Consider the following 18,673-nt stretch of genomic DNA (forward strand, 5'->3'; position numbering starts at 1 on the left):
GGCAGTGGTATTATATACAGCTGGTGCATTAATTTTTTCGCCCACGTAGACATCCACTGTTGAAATTTACCTAATTGTTTCCATGATTATTTTATGTAATTGCCAATTAGGCACAATCAAATGTATATCGTAATTACAATACAAACGGCTTTACACAATTGTTTAAAGCTGAAACTAACGTTTGTTTTGTTATTATGTTGTCATTATGTGTTCATTTAAATGAATAATGCTCTTCATAATGTGTTAATATGTGTGCACATTCTTTAATTTACCAACCGAATAGCGCAGTAATTAAATCCTGAACCACACACTCGGAATTGCACCGACAGTTTTGTTCTTTGTTATTTTTCAAACTGTTTTGTTAAGGGATTTTTTCTCTCGGGCCATTTTCATTCAACTGTCAACGTACAATGACAAAAACAGTTTCATTTCAAGATATAACCAACTTAAAAATAACTCCCAATCGCTAATGCACATTTTACCAATGAGCCAGCGAAACATTTTCTAAAATTCGAAAAAATAAGTATTCCATTAGCTGTATCTATACTTATCTTGAAATTGTTATGTGTAGAGTAAAAGTATGTTTAACCGATTTGTAGACACGGGTCAGTGTCGTTTCATTAAACAGTTGTGTAATTACTGATTTAATTAATAAAAATTGATTTGGTGAAACGTAACATTTTATTGTCTTTGACTGGTTACAGAGTGCATCAAAAACAATTTTTGATTTCAAATAAAGCCAAAATCGGTCTTATACTGAATTTGTGAAGTCGGTTTAAATGCATAACGCCTGTATGACAACTGTTATAACTCAGAGGCGTGGTGAATTGTTTGTTGCCCAAAGAGCAGATTATGGTCGTCCAAAATGGAGCAGAGGTCAATTCACATTGCTTATAATGCAATTACAATTGGATTGTGATAGAGTCGTGAAATAATAAAAGTGGTATTTGAGTGTGATATTCCAAATACATTTTTAGGCAATAACTGAATTTATCTGAAATCAATCGAATTTTCATGAAAACTGATTGTTCCCAAGAAGGGAAAATGCTTTCAATACTTTCTCCGTTGAACGCTCGTATCGTTAAATCAGAAAGTTTTCGGTAAATGATGTATGTTTAATCGACTTTTCTGAATACTACGTTTTCAGGCAATTTAATTTCAAACAAATTCCGAATAACACAGATGTAAAGTTAGAGGGGATGTTCCCAATAATTATTATTGCTTTCATAGTTGGGATAACAAGGAACCATCATTTATTCAAAAAGTGGGAAAAACAAACACATTCATTCCGATTGCTCAAGATTTCACAAAAATAATCACTTTGATTCGTTTTACTTTTAACTGGGGATTCTTTTATGTAAACTCGATCGCCAAACGCGAAATTCTTTCTCTACACTCCACCATAAATATCTCCGAGATAATTTATTTGTAGCCACTGCAACGATAAGATTAAGAAACTTTTCGAGATGAACATTCGGTAAACCGAGTTATATTTTTTTACGTTCCAATATATTTATGACACTTCTCAAACTTTACTTGCATTACTATATTACATACCTTATCAAAGCGTCAAAAATCATTTCTCCTATCCAATCACACCTTTTCACTGATTTCTAGTTTTTTTTTTGATACTTATCAAAACAAGTTCACTTACATTTTTTGGAAAACAGTAAATTTTATGACACAAGGACACAAAATTTAGCTTACTTGACGATGTAATCAGATTAATGTTCTTTTTGATGGTTGTTAATAAAATACTTCTTCCAATTCTTGGGCTGAAAGCCGATTTGACCTACATGTGAATTTTTATTCAGTGAAAAATAAAGTTTTATTTAATTATGTTTTGTTATAATAAAGCACGTACCGTAATTAATCACATTTATAATAGTTCGATATATTCTATTATGAAATTTTGTACAAAGTAATTAATTAAGCGAACGAACATTACCTAGCCTTAAACTTTCAGTAGGTATATTCAAGAAATCGATTACTGCTCTATTAATGTATTAAGAATTTATTTAGTTAGTTACTCTCAATAAGGCTTATAATAGGTCTAAAAAAAGGAAATCACTTTTAACCTCTAGCAAATTTATTTTTTTATTTATTATGTTTTTAAAACGTTTTGTCAGAAGTTTTACTTTAATTTTACTGAAATCGGTAAAAGTGGATGAATGAGTGATTAAAAGAGTTTTGTTTTTTGTGTATAACCTTATACATTATACATTTGATACTTTGTAATCCCGATAAGGCAGTATTTAAATTTGTGTTTTTAATATAAGCAGGATTAGGTTAGGATTAGGGTTCGTGGGGTTAAAACATAATCCCTAAAAATTGTTGTGGTATCAAGTTTAATAAATCTCCGGCAACGTCTATTCAAAAGACTTCGATGGGCGTTTCATAAAACTTTGGATTTAGGTCCATTGAAATAGTTGAAAAGTTATTTAGTATAAATTTAACACGACTGTGTAAATTTATTTTGTTCGATATTTCTTTTAAACAGATACGTGAAGTGGGCCAAGCGTGATTTAGGGGTGACGGTACGTGGTTATTTTCGCATCACCGAATCAGATAATGACGTATATTTAGTATTTGACAATTGTTAATTTTTGTGGTTTGGTATTTGCTCTCATTTGCATTAATTAATATGTTAAGGGGATAATTGCTGTCTGAAAGGAGGATTCCGTTTTGGCGGATGTTCGAGGTGAAACAACATGATATTTCTGAAAAAAAACGTGTGCTTTGTGCTTCGAATAATCTGAGTGTTTTACTCTGATTCGGCAAATTCGTTAAGTTAATGAAATTGAGGGTTTCTAAAGTGCACCTCATTTACTGCACCGGATTAGAAAATGATGCGTCATCACGATTTATGTTATTTTTGGGGATTTAGGGGACGTTCCGCAATTCGCAGAGGTTTAGGGCTAATTAGTCTGTCACAATATCTTGTCAGGCTGTAACCGGTTGGGCCTAAATCGTATTAAATTCTTTACATAATGCAATTTGCATTCATAATGTTGAAAAATAGTTTGATGGCACGTCAGGAAGTTTTTGAATAATTAAACAGATTTGCGGATGGGTTCTTGGCGCACAATAGCACACCCAAGCTCGCATTAAATCGAATTTTTCTTTTTGTTATAACATCTGGACGCAAAGATGCACTTTCCTCCAGCAACGCGCTGTAAAGACACAATAAAGAGATATAAGTCAAGATTTCGTTTAATTGGGTCGGATTTCAACTAAAGAGCTGCTTTGCAAATAAGTGAATAGGTGCTTCCAAAGGATCCTCTAGGAAATATGAAAGCAAAACGCTCTGAACAATAGACCGGGATGAACAACACAGAGCGTAAAGCGACACCACCGGAAGATGCAGTTCTTTCCTAAATTCTAACTTCAAGACTAACTATCCAAACGCTGAATCAGATTTAAAGCACTTTAATGACAATATTAGCATTTTAATTACTTTTGAACTGTAATCAAAGTCGAACTCTCTTTCTAACTAAATAAACCCCCAACTTTATTAACGATAGCGTTTTTCAAAAATTTCAATCTTACAGATATTCGAGGACTACTACCTCTTCACTCACAGTGGAGTGTCCAAGCGATCTCTCAGCATGAATACGGAAAATCGGGCAAGACTAGCAGTCGACACCAGAGTCAGGTGGTCAAAACAACAAACAGCAAAAAAACGAGTTAAGAGAGACTTAAGACTGCAAGACTCAGACCCCAAATGGCCCAGCATGTGGTATCTGGTAAGTCAAAATTTAAATCATTTTCTAAACTCATCAAAAACACTTCCAATTGTAGAATAGGGGAAATGGTTTAGATATGAATGTTATTCCCGCCTGGCTGGAGGGCATAACAGGCAAAGGCGCTGTCGTAACGATTCTAGACGATGGTCTCGAAAAGGACCATCCTGATTTAGTACAAAATTACGTAAGTTGGGGCCTAACTACTATAAGGACATCAAGACTTCTCAGGCTTTCTCAAAACTTAGTTTTTAATCAAAATATCTTTACTTTCGTGCATCTACCAGAAACTGTGAAATATTGACTTTTTACAAGAACTTTTTGATATTTTGTTTTTCTCATACATGCATTTTTCTTTGAAATGAATTCAATTTTTACAAAAATAGTAGATACTTAATTTAATTTTATTTTTTGCTCGCGAGAATGCCTTTTTTGCACCGAACATAAGGCATATTATTTAATTATTACATACAATCGTAATTTATTGCGAAATAAAGTCAGTGCTTAGGTGAAATAAACCGTCGATTCGAGAATATTTGTTTACATTAAATTTCTGCTTCATGTAAAATTTGCAAGAACTGTAATATTTCAAGTAAAATAAATAGCCAAATCAACCAAAATTATATTTAGCACAAAGAAAGATTAATGAATGTTTTTTTACACAGTAAATTAAATATAACACTAGTTACGCATAGTTTATAGTTTCAAAATTATATCTTTTTTTCCACGCGTATTAGTACCTAATAATCGACAAAATTTTTATAAATCTGACAATATTGTTTGGGTCAGAAGTCAATACGATGTAATGGAGTGATTTATTTCTGTGTCCACAACGGTATAATCCAAGAACCTTGTACACGATACACGTCAGAAAATGAAAAATGGACGATAAGCACTTTGATAATACATACCTTAATTTACATTTATTTATAACAGAAAAATGCATTTCCTGTTAGTAACTTTCTTGTTAAGTTACGAGGTATAATCAATAAATTTGGTGAACGGACCCTCAGACCTGTTTTGTTGCATTATATTATGTTTTAAAATATAATAATGCATCTATAAAGTTACAAATTGTTCGATTTATTAACAGTTCACGTTTTGCATTGGTTTTTGTAAACTTTTGTTTTGGAAAATTGAATCAGCATCAATCAATTTTAATTTTAAACATGGAAAGTGTTCTACCGAAACCTATGACATGTTATTATTTCTTTACTCTCGTGAGATTGTACAAATGGTTTTAATGATTTGGAGAAAGTTTAAATCTCGTGACGATGAAGAAAAACCTTAAAAGCCCATCATTCATTTCTTTTACAGCACAAAACATCTGAAGAATCAGAGAAATGGTTCGAGTAAATTGATATCAATCGATTACGTTTTCTTTAAAAAGGGCTAGAAACGTGGGCAAATGGTTTATTGTGCATCATGATAATGCACCACGTTAAATATCAATTCTCATTCGATAGTTTTTGTCGCATAAAAAAGATTTGCCTGATTTGTGAGCCTGTAATGAAGGAAAAATGGTAGAAAATTTCTTTAATAAATTTATTTTAATTTGCCACTGTATTTATTGATCAAACTTCATCTATTATTACCGGTAAGAATTCTATTGCAAAAAGATGCAGTAATTATTATTTTTTTGTAAAGTAAATTCACCAGAAAATGCTTATCTGTGTCTGGTTAGTTAACTAGTGTTGAAGGACGGGTTTGTGTAAAAAGCCTGGGGAGTTTGAAGTGGGTCATCCTGTTGAAATTCGTAACTGCTCTTTAGGACCCCTTGGCCTCATACGACGTCAACAGTCACGATTCTGATCCTAGTCCAAGATACGATATGATAGACTCCAACCGGCACGGTACTCGGTGTGCTGGCGAAGTGGCTGCGACTAGTAATAACTCGGTTTGCGCTTTGGGTGTAGCCCACGGTGCCCAAGTGGGTGGCGTGCGTATGTTAGATGGAGATGTAACCGACGCGGTGGAGGCTCGCTCCCTGAGTCTCAACCCGCAGCACATCGACATCTACAGCGCCTCTTGGGGTCCCGACGACGATGGGAAAACCGTCGACGGGCCCGGGGAACTCGCCACTCGGGCGTTCATCGAAGGGGTGACCAAGGTAGGTTGTTGTTGTGCGGAAGTTCGAGTAGTGTGATTTTCCGTAGGGCCGTAATGGGAAAGGTTCGATTTTTGTGTGGGCGTCGGGGAACGGCGGGAGAGATCACGATAATTGCAACTGTGACGGGTACACGAATTCGATCTATAGTTTGTCGATATCGAGTGCAACGGAACATGGACACGTTCCGTGGTACAGTGAGGCGTGCAGTTCCACCCTAGCCTCGACTTATAGTAGCGGGGCTGTGGGGGAGCGCCAGGTGGTCACCACAGACTTGCGATATTCTTGCACTAGTAGCCACACGGGGACTAGTGCCTCGGCTCCTCTCGCAGCGGGCATTTGTGCATTGGCTTTGGAAGCCAATCCGAACTTAACTTGGAGAGATATGCAACATATTGTTGTGCGGACGGCAAGACCTGAAAATCTGATCGCTGCTGATTGGCAGACCAATGGAGTGGGCCGAAATGTCTCACATAGCTTTGGGTACGGGCTTATGGATGCTTATGCTATGGTACAGCTTTCGAGGAATTGGATCACAGTGCCTGAACAACACAAATGTGAAATTACTGCACCTCACGTCCAAAGGTACTCTACCCAAGTCAAGAAACAATTAGTAACATAAACATTTCTAGGCCTATTCCTGCCAAAAGCGTAGTCGTTTTACAGTTACAAGTAAAAGAGTGTGAAGGAGTAGAAGTTTTAGAACATGTCCAAGCTAAATTAACTATTTATTCGCAAAGACGTGGCGACCTGAATATTCAGTTGACTTCTCCTATGGGAACTCGGGTAACACTATTAGCTCATAGGGCCCACGATACTTCCAGAGTTGGATTCTCTCATTGGCCTTTTATGTCAGTACACTCATGGGGAGAAACTCCTTTCGGAACCTGGCAATTAGAAATACATAACGATGGACGCCTTCTTGGTGAGTCATATCAAAAACTGTGCTTGTTTTAACTAACATAACTAGAGTAGAGTTTGGGGCTACTAATAATTGTAACGTAACTTTGATTTTCAGGTCGAGCGACACTTCAGAACTGGTCTTTGGTCCTGTATGGGACCAAGCAGTTTCTTCCTCCTTTACCTAATAATAATATTGAAACTAATAAAGTCAACAAAACAAAAACAAATAATATATTTAAAAAGAAAAATTCGAAAAAACAAAAAAACAAAAACTTTCAGAAAATCTTGACAACTAAGCCACCCAAATCGCAGTATAAATTAAAATTAAAGAGTACAACGCCGAAAAATAGTGTACCTAACGTGACAAACATTAATTTTAAAAATCGTAAAATAACTAAGACTACGACTGAGTTTTCTCCATATTTTTATGCGATAAACACCAGTAAATACAAGAATTCGGAAGAAAGTGTTAAACAGTACTTGAAATTTGTTAAAAATATTACGATAACTTACCCGGTCATGATTCCTTCCCGCGAGATATCGAAACCTCGCGAATCTTTTAAAAAATCTCAAAAACAAAAAGAAAAAAGTCGCGATATTAATTCGAATCGTAACGCTAAAGTTTTCACTTCGAAAACGACTGAATTAACAACCTATCAAACTACCACGAGTTCCCCCAGAGGAAGATTGGGTAATTAAAATAAAATACGATTTTTGTTGATTTGATTTTGTTTTACTAATCTTGTCGCGATGTGGCAATTTCGTGTTTATAATTTTGGGGTCATTTTCAGCGAATGTGACTGCTTGGGATTTGACTCTGTATGGGACTGCAACACCTCCAGCTACCGACTTAAAGCAGGAGACGGTTCATCAGCCTTCTATTGTTGACGTTTACCCCCAAGAAATCGATGACAATTCGATTCAAGATGCGTCTGCTAACTCTCTCAAGTTCGGTGCAGAGGTAAATAATTTTTGATTTTTTTGAATGCGAATTTTGAGGTTTTTTGCACTTGCAGGTTAAGAAAGATACGTCCGGTTGCTTAAAAACTAATGGCCAGTTATGTTTAGGTTTGTGTATTGTTATAATTATGTGCTGCACGTCCTCATATAACTGCCAAGACACTCTCTATGTCCTATTAATATATACTATCAATTCACTAATTTTCATTTTCGATTTGTATTTAAACATTCGTATCAAGTCTTGCCACATTAAACGTAGCATCATTGAATTTCATAATGTAAACAGATCATACAATCTTTACTGTATACATTCAACCACAAATCAAAACAAAGAAAATTCTGACAACAATTTTCACAGAGACACACGGAAAAACAAATGTAAAGTCACACGACATATATTTAAAGATGTTTTTTTGAATCGTACGTTTAGATTTTTTTTAGGAAAAGTAGTAAATTTAAAGATTTTTTTGCGAATAATATATCATAATATTCGTGAATGGTTACATAGACTAAATACGCTTAGATTAGTAGTACTATTTTGTGATATCTTAACGTTTTATATATTTTTTAAGCTAAAGTGTTCAATATTATACATGTTACCGTCATATTCGGAAGTCTTCAACTGAATTTCTTTCAACCGTAATATATTTACATCACTCTTATCATATTATGCCAATTTTGTTATGTTTATCAAATATTTATTTTTTGTCTATTGTACAGTTTTATTGTTTTATTAACAATTCTATATATTGTCCAGTGAAATAAACTAGCTCGATCACTATTCACTTTGTACTTAAGCAAAGTTACTTCACCTGTTTTGGTCCACGCAGTAAGGTTGACACTTTTTGTACTTTCCACATTTTTTAATGTTCGCCTGTCTGAAAACATACCAGTATTTCGCGAGTAATATTAAGATGTATGTGCCAAATTTAAAAGTAAGTAGGACGTAGATGTTACAAAAAGGACAAGGTAATCGCAGAACTGTTCCGTATTATTCGACATATAAGTGCAATTACCTAACAACCTACAAAAGTACCAATACTTTTAGACAAACGGAAATACAATAAAGGTGGTATAGATCGATATGTTTTACGTTTGGTTTATTTTTCTACTTTACACGCAATGGTAATGTTAGCTGTGATTATTTAATTATTGTACATACTTAAAAGACTCATTTATATTTTATTATGTTGTTAATTTTTTAATAGTAGTTCCTGAAACAAGTTCACCATTAATATTAAGGTACCTATGTACATTGAGAATTTGTCTGATACTTAAAATTGTAAGTAAATTACTTAATATGCCTTAATTTTGTCACGTTGATTTGACGAATACTCGACCGAGTATCAGCTCAATGAATGAATGGGTGTTTGTGTGTAGTAAATGTCTGTACTTATCTGTATTTTTAACTTTAGTCTTAGATATTTTGAAAAATTCTTTAGTCCTCAAGGCCTAGTCTTTAGCCATTCTGTTGAGATTTTATTTATTTTTACCAAAGACTCCCTCTTTGGCTGACTTTTTTATGCATCATTCTCAACGGACTTGCTAATAACTAAAATATATTGTTATAATACATGTACATCACCTGTTTGTAAACTATAAAAGAATAATAAATTGTGGCTAAAACGAATCGTTCGTAAATTATTTCAAAACTACATCCAACATCTGCCACTTCAATCGATCAGTTTCTTAGGTAAGTTCCCAAAGTCAACTAATTTGCATGTTTTTGTATTGTGTTAAAATTGTTGTCAGATTTTTTTTATTTTGCTTTTCTGTAGATAACGCTAATGCAGTAATGCTTTTTCATATATTACCTGCTTTAGCACCATTAATAGTGCCATAATTTTAGGCTGTCCGGAAAATTTATTTTTACACAAGGGTCAATGTATCAAAACTTGTCCTGATGGCTTTTACGATTTGACGGTAAGACACGAAAGGCCTTCAGTGGCCGAAGATTTATCTCCGGAAAATAACACCAATCGGTGTTTACCATGCCATTACACTTGTAAGAAGTGCACAGGGCCGGTAGACTACCAGTGTTCCGAGTGCTTCCCAGATGCTCAATTAGTACCGATTTCCAGCACCGAAACTTTTTGTTACTCCGCATCTGTTGCTTCTTCAATAGTAGCAGATAATTGGTATATAAGAGTATTTGTTATGTTACTTATAGTTAGTGTTTTATTAGTTATACATTTACTATGGCAAATTTTTAAATCAAGAAGAAGGCCCCGTGGGGGGTATTTGCGTTTTAATTTAGTAAATAATAGTGATGGAAAAGATGTTAAAACGGCTGTTTATAGTGATAGCGAATGATATTTTAAACTATTAGGTACTCATTGTGACTTTATTCCTACTGTAAATAAAAGAACTGTTATTTTTTGAGAATTAAAGCCAATAAAAAAATTATGAAGTTTTTCTTAACTTTTATTCTCCCTCAAATTCACAACTTGAATAATATTACAAAAAGTCAAAAAACTTAGTTGCGTAAACAATCGATTATATGACCAAGTTCACGCTACGTCACCACGGGGAGTATGCAACCAATAAAACACTACGGAAAAATTATCTAAACGAAATTTTTTACTAAAAAGGCCACAAATATTGAGTTAATTTGGCATTTCTGCATTTATCTAAAACACAAACAAATATGTTTTATGTTTAATATTACCAAAAATAATTTTTTTGTTTAAAAAACTAAATTCTACTTTTCTACAGTTCGCTTACATTAAGTGAGTTTTAACAAATTGCAAGTAATTATGTTTGTAATAATAATAACTATTGCTCAAGTTTTTTCATAAAACAAATTAAAACAGTACATCCAAATAGTTCTTGTCAAATATTAACAGTTCGATGACGCTAAACCTGGACACTAATAATTTATATCACAGATTTATATCCACAATCGTTATAAATATTTAAATAAATTATGACTAAAAAAAAAACAAACAAATGAAAATTATTGTAAATTAAATGTATTCTACAAAAAATGTTTTTTTTTTGACACAATTGGCCAATACAATCTTCGGCCAAAAGCAACTGAACATTATAAAAAAAAATCAGTGTGAGACCTGTGTTATACCTTAAAACATTGTATTGGCAATTTTTTTTTACTTGCCATAATTATATTCTATTAAATATTTTTTTAATTAAAAAAATTCATTTGGTTAAATGAATTGGGCAATCACAATACGACTCTCGCCGAGAACAGCCGGACTTTGCCGACCATCCTAAGGGAAGAATTGCGCAACCCTGTGTGAGTCCTGTCTTATATATCTCAAATCATCTAGTGCCTTAGGGGGTAAAATTGAATAAAAATTGCTGATTTTTCAAGGTAAGATTTCAAAAAACCTTCTCATGATAAAATTTATTTCCACAAAGTTGATTAAAGTTGAGAAAACTTGCAAAATTTGGTCCTCATGTTGGCGTCACTACTTACTACTATTATTACTGATTTTCTTGTCTCAAATTTGGATAAAAACGGCAAAATACGCGTAAAGTAGAGTAATTTTAGTCCATAGTCGAGTTTTTCACATTTTCAGAGTTTTCTATTTTTTTAAAGTTGATAATATACCCCATAGCAACAACGACGTCTTGTCCAGTTTACCAGTTTTTCCAAGAACTTTTCAATTATTTCAAAAATCACGTGATTGGAAACTGCTGATTTGGTAAGGTAAGGTTTCAAAAACCTTCAAACGGCATAATTATTTTCACAACAAAAATTTGAAACAGCCTCACTTTGAAGTTTGAGTATAATTGAGTGAAATTTGGTTAAAAACCCGTGGAAATGTTGTAAATGCGAAAGCAATTGAAATTTTCCACATTTGAAGTGTTTATTAATTGTTTTTCATTTTCCAAATTTGATATTCGACCCCTTAGCAACAACGTCCGTTACAAAATTTCGTTATTTTAAAAATTGTCCAATCAAATGCGAGCTTTCGTGATCACGTGATCACGGTCCTGATCGAACTCAATCGAACAGTGACGATTAGAATAAGGGTCGAATTACGCAACCCCTTTTTAAATCTAAGAGCATCCTGCGCAATTGTGACCAAATTTGGTTGAAAACAACTGCTTTATTGAGGTAAGGTCTCAAAAAACCTTTCTATGGTATTATTTGTTGTAATTTAGCCGATTTTAATGGCAAAAATTTGGGGACTTTACTGGCGTCCCTAGTATCAACAAAATGGCGATAGTAAACACTTACAAAACCGGTAACAGTAAAAAAAAATTAGAAATTAATGGCATGCCAGTTGTTTTGTTCCATATTTTATCCAAAATTTCCATTTTTTGTCAAAATTTGAATCTTGTTTTTTCATCACCGACATTGTTAAAATTCATAAATATACAATACAATTCGAAATTTTGAAATGTACATTTAGATTCGTGTGTGATTATTACATTTTTTGGCCTGGTAATCCAATATTAGAAATGACAGGTTTTTGGATTACGTGAGCCGAACCGAGCGGAGTGCAGACCTAGGACCACTTGCAGTGGGGAAGAAGTCTGGCTGAAAAGGTAAGTCATAAAAATTTTTGTCACCACCAACTCTTGCAACAAATCGTAAAGCTTCTGTGTTTACTTTTCCAATTTCGGTAGATCTCTGAAATGGCAATAAATGACAATCTTACACAGGATTGATATTGTTTTATTTCTTTCTAGCAAAACGATAAGTTTTGGATATTAAACGGTTTCTGATTAATCACATAAAATGTCCGAAGAACAAGGTGACCAAGATCACCCTGCTGAACAAGGTGATCAAGATCACCCTTATGAACAAGGTGATCACGCTTTTGAGTTAGATGACCTTGAACGTGCCTTAGTGTCGTGCGAGTAAGTATTGTCGGATTTTTCAATGAAAGGATTGAATTTAGCGCCGGATTTTGTAAGTGCGCATGCGCAGTAAAATAATATTCAGGTAAATTTTTATGCTTTTACGGTCACAAATTGACGAGAATAAATGTTTCGTCATTATTGAAAATCTTCTGTGTTTAACTTATCTCAAAATTGTCTAACTTAGATATGCTTAAATGTTCCCAACCGCACGCCTATGCTTCCGTTTTGGTGTGTAGTGGGGATTTAATTTGTTATTAAAATATGAGAAATTACTAATTGATTTGAAGAATATGAATTATTATAAAAAATAATGCGTAAATAGGTTCAGATTTTTGTCAAATCACTTTAGCCGGTATAAAAATAAATAGCAGTTGGTACTCCGGTGCCTGAGGTTGTCATTATTATTGTGGTGGATTGATATATGCAAGTGAATAATAAAAATTTCCAAATTTTTCATTATTAGTGATATTATAGGTGTTATTATTGTGATTTACTTATTTTATTAGTGATAATTGTATTTTATGTTTAATTTTTACATCCAGAACAACACATAGAGTAAATTATTTACAATTTCCGTACTCTAACCTAAAAGAACTAGATGAAATGCTCATATAAATCCAGTCGTATAATTAAAAACTGTTTTATTTAACATCATTTCGTTGAAAGACTTCGCAGATACGTTGACCGGGTAGTTGAAGAAGCTGTAGAGATGGCTAGTGTCTCTTACCAGATTGCCAATCTTCTTGAGAAGGTTAGTAAAATCTTATTATTTCGCATTTAGTCAACATTTTGAGAGAACAATTATTTTAGATGCAATCATCTGACAAAGATTTTCGATTTATGGCTACAAACGATTTAATGGCTGAATTACAGAAAGACAGTATCAAATTAGATGATGATTCGGAACGTAAGGTTGTAAGAATGTTGTTAAAACTACTTGAAGATAAAAACGGTGAAGTACAAAACTTGGCTGTTAAATGGTAGGTCAGTCACATCACACATTTGCTTGTTTCATTGGAAATTTCTAGTCTGGGGCCTTTAGTTAACAAAGTTAAGGAATTTCAAGTTGAGACCATTGTTGAAGCCTTGTGCACCAACATGGTCTCTGATAAGGAACAGTTGAGAGATATTTCTAGTATTGGGCTTAAAACGGTGATTGCTGAACTGCCACAGGCACCAGGGGGACTATCAGGGAACATCTGCAAAAGAATTACTGGCCGTTTAACAACTGCCATAGAAAGAGTACGTTTTGTTAATCTTGCGTTAAAAAATCATCATAAATAATTTTGCAGCAAGATGATGTGTCTGTCCAATTGGAAGCTCTCGATATTGTCACTGATTTGTTATATCGCTTTGGCAACGTTTTGCAATCATACCACACCTCTATATTAAATGCCCTCTTACCTCAGTTATGTTCGCAACGGCAAGCAGTCCGCAAACGTACGATTGCAGCTTGCAGTAACTTAGTTCTGTCATGTAACAATGCATTGTACAATAAACTGATTGAACATCTGTACAACGGGATGAGAACTGATAACAAAAATTCTCAAATTCGCACTTACGTGCAATGCATTGCAGCTGTGTGGTAAGCCGAAATTTCGCTTGTTACAATTATCATTTACATCACTAAATTTTAGCCGACAATCGGGTCACAAATTTGGCGAACATATTGAGAAGTTTGTTCCATTAATTCAAATGTGGAGCGCTGTGGATGATGACGAGACCAGAGAGTTTTGTTTACAAGCATTTGAGAGTTTTATCAATCGTTGTCCTAAAGAAATCACTCCGAAAATCAGCGCTGTAAGTCAATGAATTTTTGTCTAGATAAGTTTTTGATCAATTTTTGTCGTAGATTACGGATCTGTGTCTAAATTACATGACTCATGACCCGAATTACAACTACGACGAAGATGGAGATGATCGAGCCATGGGGGCTTACGATGACGAAGAGGAAGAAGAAAATGATGAGTATAGCGATGACGATGACATGAGTTGGAAAGTCAGACGAGCAGCTGCGAAGTGTTTGGAGTCCATCATCTGCACTCGCCATGAATTATTATCTGAATTTTACAAGGTTTTGTCGCCAGTTTTAATCTCCAGATTTAAAGGTAAGTGTTGGTAACATTGTGTGACAAAACTGAGTTATTGAAATTATTCATAGAGCGCGAAGAGAACGTGAAATCAGATATTTTCCGTGCTTACATCGCTCTATTAAGACAAACAAAATCGACTGTTAACGTAAATATCGACCCGAATTCGATGGAGCAAGAAGAAATGCCCATTTACCTGCTCCAACAGCAAGTTCCAATGATTGTAAAAGGGGTGCAATCCCAAATGAAGGAAAAAAGCACAAAGACACGCCAAGACTGCTTCCAGCTACTAAAAGAATTATGCCATGTCTTACCGGGAGCTTTAACGCACCACATTGGTGATTTGATTCCTGGTATACTATTTTCACTGAGTGAAAAAAATGGAAGCAGTAATATGAAAATTGACGGGTTATCATTTCTTTTGTGTCTTTTGGCATCACATCCTCCTGAGGTTTTTCATCCTCATATTAATATCCTTCTCCCACACATCATAGCTAACGTTGGTGATAACTTTTATAAAATCACTGCTGAGGCTTTGAACGTTCTTAAAGAGTTGGTCAAGGTTATTCGGCCTTTAGACCGCGAATCGAACTTTGATTTTACACCGTTTGTGAAAGAAATCTACTTCTGCACTTTATCGCGTTTGAAAACTTCCGACTTGGATCAAGAAGTTAAAGAGAAAGCTATTTCGACGATGGGCCAAATCGTTTGTAATTTGGGTGATCATCTAGGGATTGAATTGCCCTTCTGTCTTCCTTTGTTCCTTGATAGATTGCGTAATGAAATTACAAGGTTGACTACAGTCAAAGCATTGACCAAAATTGCGGGATCTCCATTGGGCATCGAATTACCGATTTTGGTAACCACACTCGGCTGTTCTGAATAACATGTTAACAATTTTTTATATTTAGGACGAAGCTGTGCCAGTTTTGGGTCTTTTCTTGCGAAAAAATCAGCGGGCTTTAAAATTAAGTACTTTGCAACTAATTGATTGTTTAATTAAAAATTACCACGTCTACATGTATGTGGAATTACTCCAACATATAATAGTGGAAGTGCCACCACTACTAGACGAATCAGATCTGCATATAGCGCAGTACACTTTGGTGATTTTAAAGTCAATTGCGGAACATCACCCTCTAGCTTTGCAAGACCTTCCAACAAACATATTCCCCCAAATTTTGGTTTTGGTGAAATCACCACTTCTACAAGGTAAGTTATTTTAATTTATTTCCAGAATTCTTCAAATCTCTTTTAGGTTCCGCTTTGAATTCGATGTTGGAATTCTTCAAAACTCTAGTCCAATGCAACCTTCCTGGATTGTCCTACAACGATTTGTTACAATTTTTGGTTCACCCAATCAGCATTAGCCAGGGTGCAGGAGCTGGCGACGCTGTCATTCATAAACAGGCCTACTACTCTTTAGCCAAATGCGTAGCTGCAATAACTGTGACAATGCAGCACCAAGCATTGCAAATCGTGCCCCAATTTATAAATGAGATTCGTACTTCACGTCACGACGCCCAGAAAATCTTCACTTTACTTGTGGTCGGCGAAATCGGCCGAGAAATGTAAGTAAGTCTACACTTATTTACATTTTATAAAAAATCTATATTCCAGAGATTTGACTGGATTTGCCAACTTGGAACAAATCATTTCCGAAGCATTTTTTGCGGTGTCTGAGGAAGTCAAGTCAGCTGCGAGCTACGCTTTAGGTAGCATTGCTATCGGGAATTTGCAGCAATATCTTCCGTTTATTTTAACGGAGGATGAGAACGAGCCCCGAAGACAATACTTGTTGCTTCACTCTTTGAAGGAAGTTATTGCGTGTCTATCTTCAACACCAGAAGGAATTCAACAATTACTACCTTTTGTTCCCGCAATTTGGGACACTTTATACCGACATTGCGAGAGTGAGGAGGAAGGGACAAGAAATGTTGTTTCGGAATGTTTGGGCAAACTGACTTTGATTGATCCGAATCATTTATTACCGAAATTGAAAGAATCACTAGGTTCTGAATCCTCACTTATGCGCACGACGATTGTGACAGCAATTAAATTCACGATTTCTGACCAGGTTTGCACTTCTTTTGTATAGTTTTAGTGACTTGTTGTTTTTTTTAAGCCGGCTTCCATTGATGGATTGTTACGCCAATGTATTGGGGAATTTTTGAATACTTTGGAGGATCCCGACTTAAACGTGAGACGAGTTGCCCTTGTAGCTTTCAACTCGGCTGCTCATAACAAGCCTTCGTTGATTAGAGATTTGCTTGATACGATTTTGCCCCGTCTGTACCACGAGACCAACATTAAGGTATTTGTGTTGTTTTTTGAGACCAGTATTTAACTATTTTTAATTCTAGCGAGAATTAATTCGTGAAGTTGAGATGGGTCCATTTAAACACACCGTTGATGATGGCTTAGACCTGCGCAAGGCAGCATTTGAATGCATGTATACTTTGCTTGATTCTTGCTTGGACAGAATCGATATTTTTGAATTTATTAATCACGTTGAGCTAGGTCTTAAAGATCATTACGACATTAAAATGCTAACCTATTTAATGGTGTCCAGACTAGCTCAAATATGCCCCGGCGCCGTTTTACAAAGTAAGTCCTTACCGAACTCTAAACATTGTCTGATTATTTTTGTGTAGGCTTAGATAGACTGGTCGAGCCGTTGAAGGCAACTTGTACTATGAAAGTAAAAGCAAATTCGGTTAAGCAGGAATATGAGAAACAAGATGAACTTAAGAGAAGTGCTCTGCGAGCTGTTGTTTCTCTTTTAAGCATTCCTGATGCAGGTACACAAGCTTCAAGTTGAAGTGATTTTTTTCTAATTATTTTGTTTCAGATAAAAACCAACACTTGAACGAATTCGTGACCCACATCAAGACTTCTCCCGACTTAGCCCAGATTTTCGACTCTATTCAGAAAGATTCCGTTAATAATATTAACGATTTTTTTTTAATGGATCAGAGTTAGAGTTACTATTTTTTCGACGTTTGTTCAGTTTTTTTGTTTTTAATTCATTTTCGTTTTGTTTCATTTGTTCATTCGTATTTTTTCATATTTTTTCAAATGTATGTATTACTTGATCTGAGTTAATAAAGCTGTGTTTCAACATAATTGTCCTTTCTTTTGAGTTCTACTAAAGTTAAACGCAAACAAACGAACTAAATATTCAGCACTACACCCCTGTAGAAGAATATTCTTTTCAATTCCCTAATCTACGATAATAAAATATAAAGGAATCTGATAAGTATCGCATGCAAATCGGAAATGTAATTCTAAAAAATGAAGGCAGAAGCGTTACGACAATGTGTAATCACTATTTTCATTACAAAAAAAATTTCTGTTACATTGTAACTAAAGTATTTACAGAAATTGTTTAAGTCCAAAAATCTTTTAAGAATTTTAAGATATTGAAAAATTTTAGGAAGATTTTAAAAACGATTATTCATTGAATATAAATTCTTCGTCGATTATTAGACTTATCTGTTAAAAAAATACAACGATTCGTCATTGTTATATGATACAAAACTTCAACAAATACCATTCCAACAAACCCAGTCACTAAAGGTAGAAGAACTGTTCAAGATGGGCTTAGTTGTGAGCTTTTTCAATCAAATTTTGGATTGTTTACGTCGTAAGTAATTCAATTTTACATAGTTTGTGTTATTTTGATTTAAAATTAAGAAATTATCAATTTCAATAAATTTATAACAAAATTACAGGACGTTCAAATGACGAAACAACTGAATTACGGCCCGAGTCGTTTTCTGACAACATTTATGGTAAATATCAAGAATAAATACACGATGGTTTTAAATAAATAAATTTTAGCTGATCTAATCGACGAGGAACCTCAACTTCCACATCCAAGAGTTTCATTTTTGCTCCCCGACGATGACAATTGAGCAAAATATATTATACTACATTTATATACAATGTAATTTGATTTAATTTTTAATAAAACGTATTCTAGAGTTAATTTTGATGTTTTATTTATTAAATGTAAAAATTTTTAAATATGGGGT

General features: G+C 34.4%; 2 protein-coding genes across 5 annotated transcripts in view; both read left to right on the forward strand.

The window, feature by feature from the left end:
* Positions 1-10,127, forward strand: part of LOC123006278 (furin-like protease 1) — a 58,148-nt gene extending 48,021 nt beyond the window's left edge. For 2 of the 3 annotated variants that reach the window (XM_044400651.1, XM_044400653.1), the window contains 7 exons: positions 3,552-3,746; positions 3,802-3,930; positions 5,515-5,853; positions 5,900-6,435; positions 6,483-6,775; positions 7,545-7,714; positions 7,770-9,343. In XM_044400651.1, coding sequence (XP_044256586.1) covers positions 3,552-3,746; positions 3,802-3,930; positions 5,515-5,853; positions 5,900-6,435; positions 6,483-6,775; positions 7,545-7,714; positions 7,770-8,339 — 2,232 coding nt within the window. In that variant the 3' untranslated portion in view covers positions 8,340-9,343. Of the gene's footprint in view, positions 1-3,551; positions 3,747-3,801; positions 3,931-5,514; positions 5,854-5,899; positions 6,436-6,482; positions 6,776-7,544; positions 7,715-7,769; positions 9,344-9,562 lie in introns of those variants that run through there. The other variant, XM_044400652.1, reaches the window with a different exon arrangement.
* An 841-nt stretch (positions 10,128-10,968) lies between these two features.
* Positions 10,969-17,762, forward strand: LOC123006849 (cullin-associated NEDD8-dissociated protein 1). Of its 2 annotated transcripts, XM_044401701.1 has the most exons (17): positions 10,969-11,044; positions 12,149-12,228; positions 12,373-12,543; positions 13,213-13,297; positions 13,357-13,526; positions 13,575-13,788; positions 13,839-14,131; positions 14,184-14,346; positions 14,399-14,654; positions 14,708-15,495; positions 15,548-15,848; positions 15,895-16,207; positions 16,257-16,713; positions 16,762-16,950; positions 17,000-17,243; positions 17,291-17,437; positions 17,488-17,762. In XM_044401701.1, the coding sequence occupies exons 3-17, from the start codon at positions 12,422-12,424 to the stop codon at positions 17,616-17,618; spliced, it is 3,873 nt and encodes a 1,290-aa protein (XP_044257636.1). In that variant the 5' UTR covers positions 10,969-11,044; positions 12,149-12,228; positions 12,373-12,421; the 3' UTR covers positions 17,619-17,762. The 2 variants fall into 2 exon arrangements, with proteins under 2 accessions (XP_044257636.1, XP_044257635.1); XM_044401700.1 differs by lacking the exons at positions 10,969-11,044; positions 12,149-12,228; positions 12,373-12,543 and adding an exon at positions 12,733-13,020 and having other exon boundaries at positions 13,089-13,297.
* Positions 17,763-18,673: the final 911 nt, after the last annotated feature.

This window comes from Tribolium madens, unplaced genomic scaffold (assembly GCF_015345945.1).
Source record: "Tribolium madens isolate multiple individuals breed KSU strain unplaced genomic scaffold, Tmad_KSU_1.1 Scaffold_2;HRSCAF=44;Tcas5.2_LGX, whole genome shotgun sequence".
In the NCBI taxonomy this organism is placed as follows: Eukaryota; Metazoa; Arthropoda; class Insecta; order Coleoptera; family Tenebrionidae; genus Tribolium; species Tribolium madens.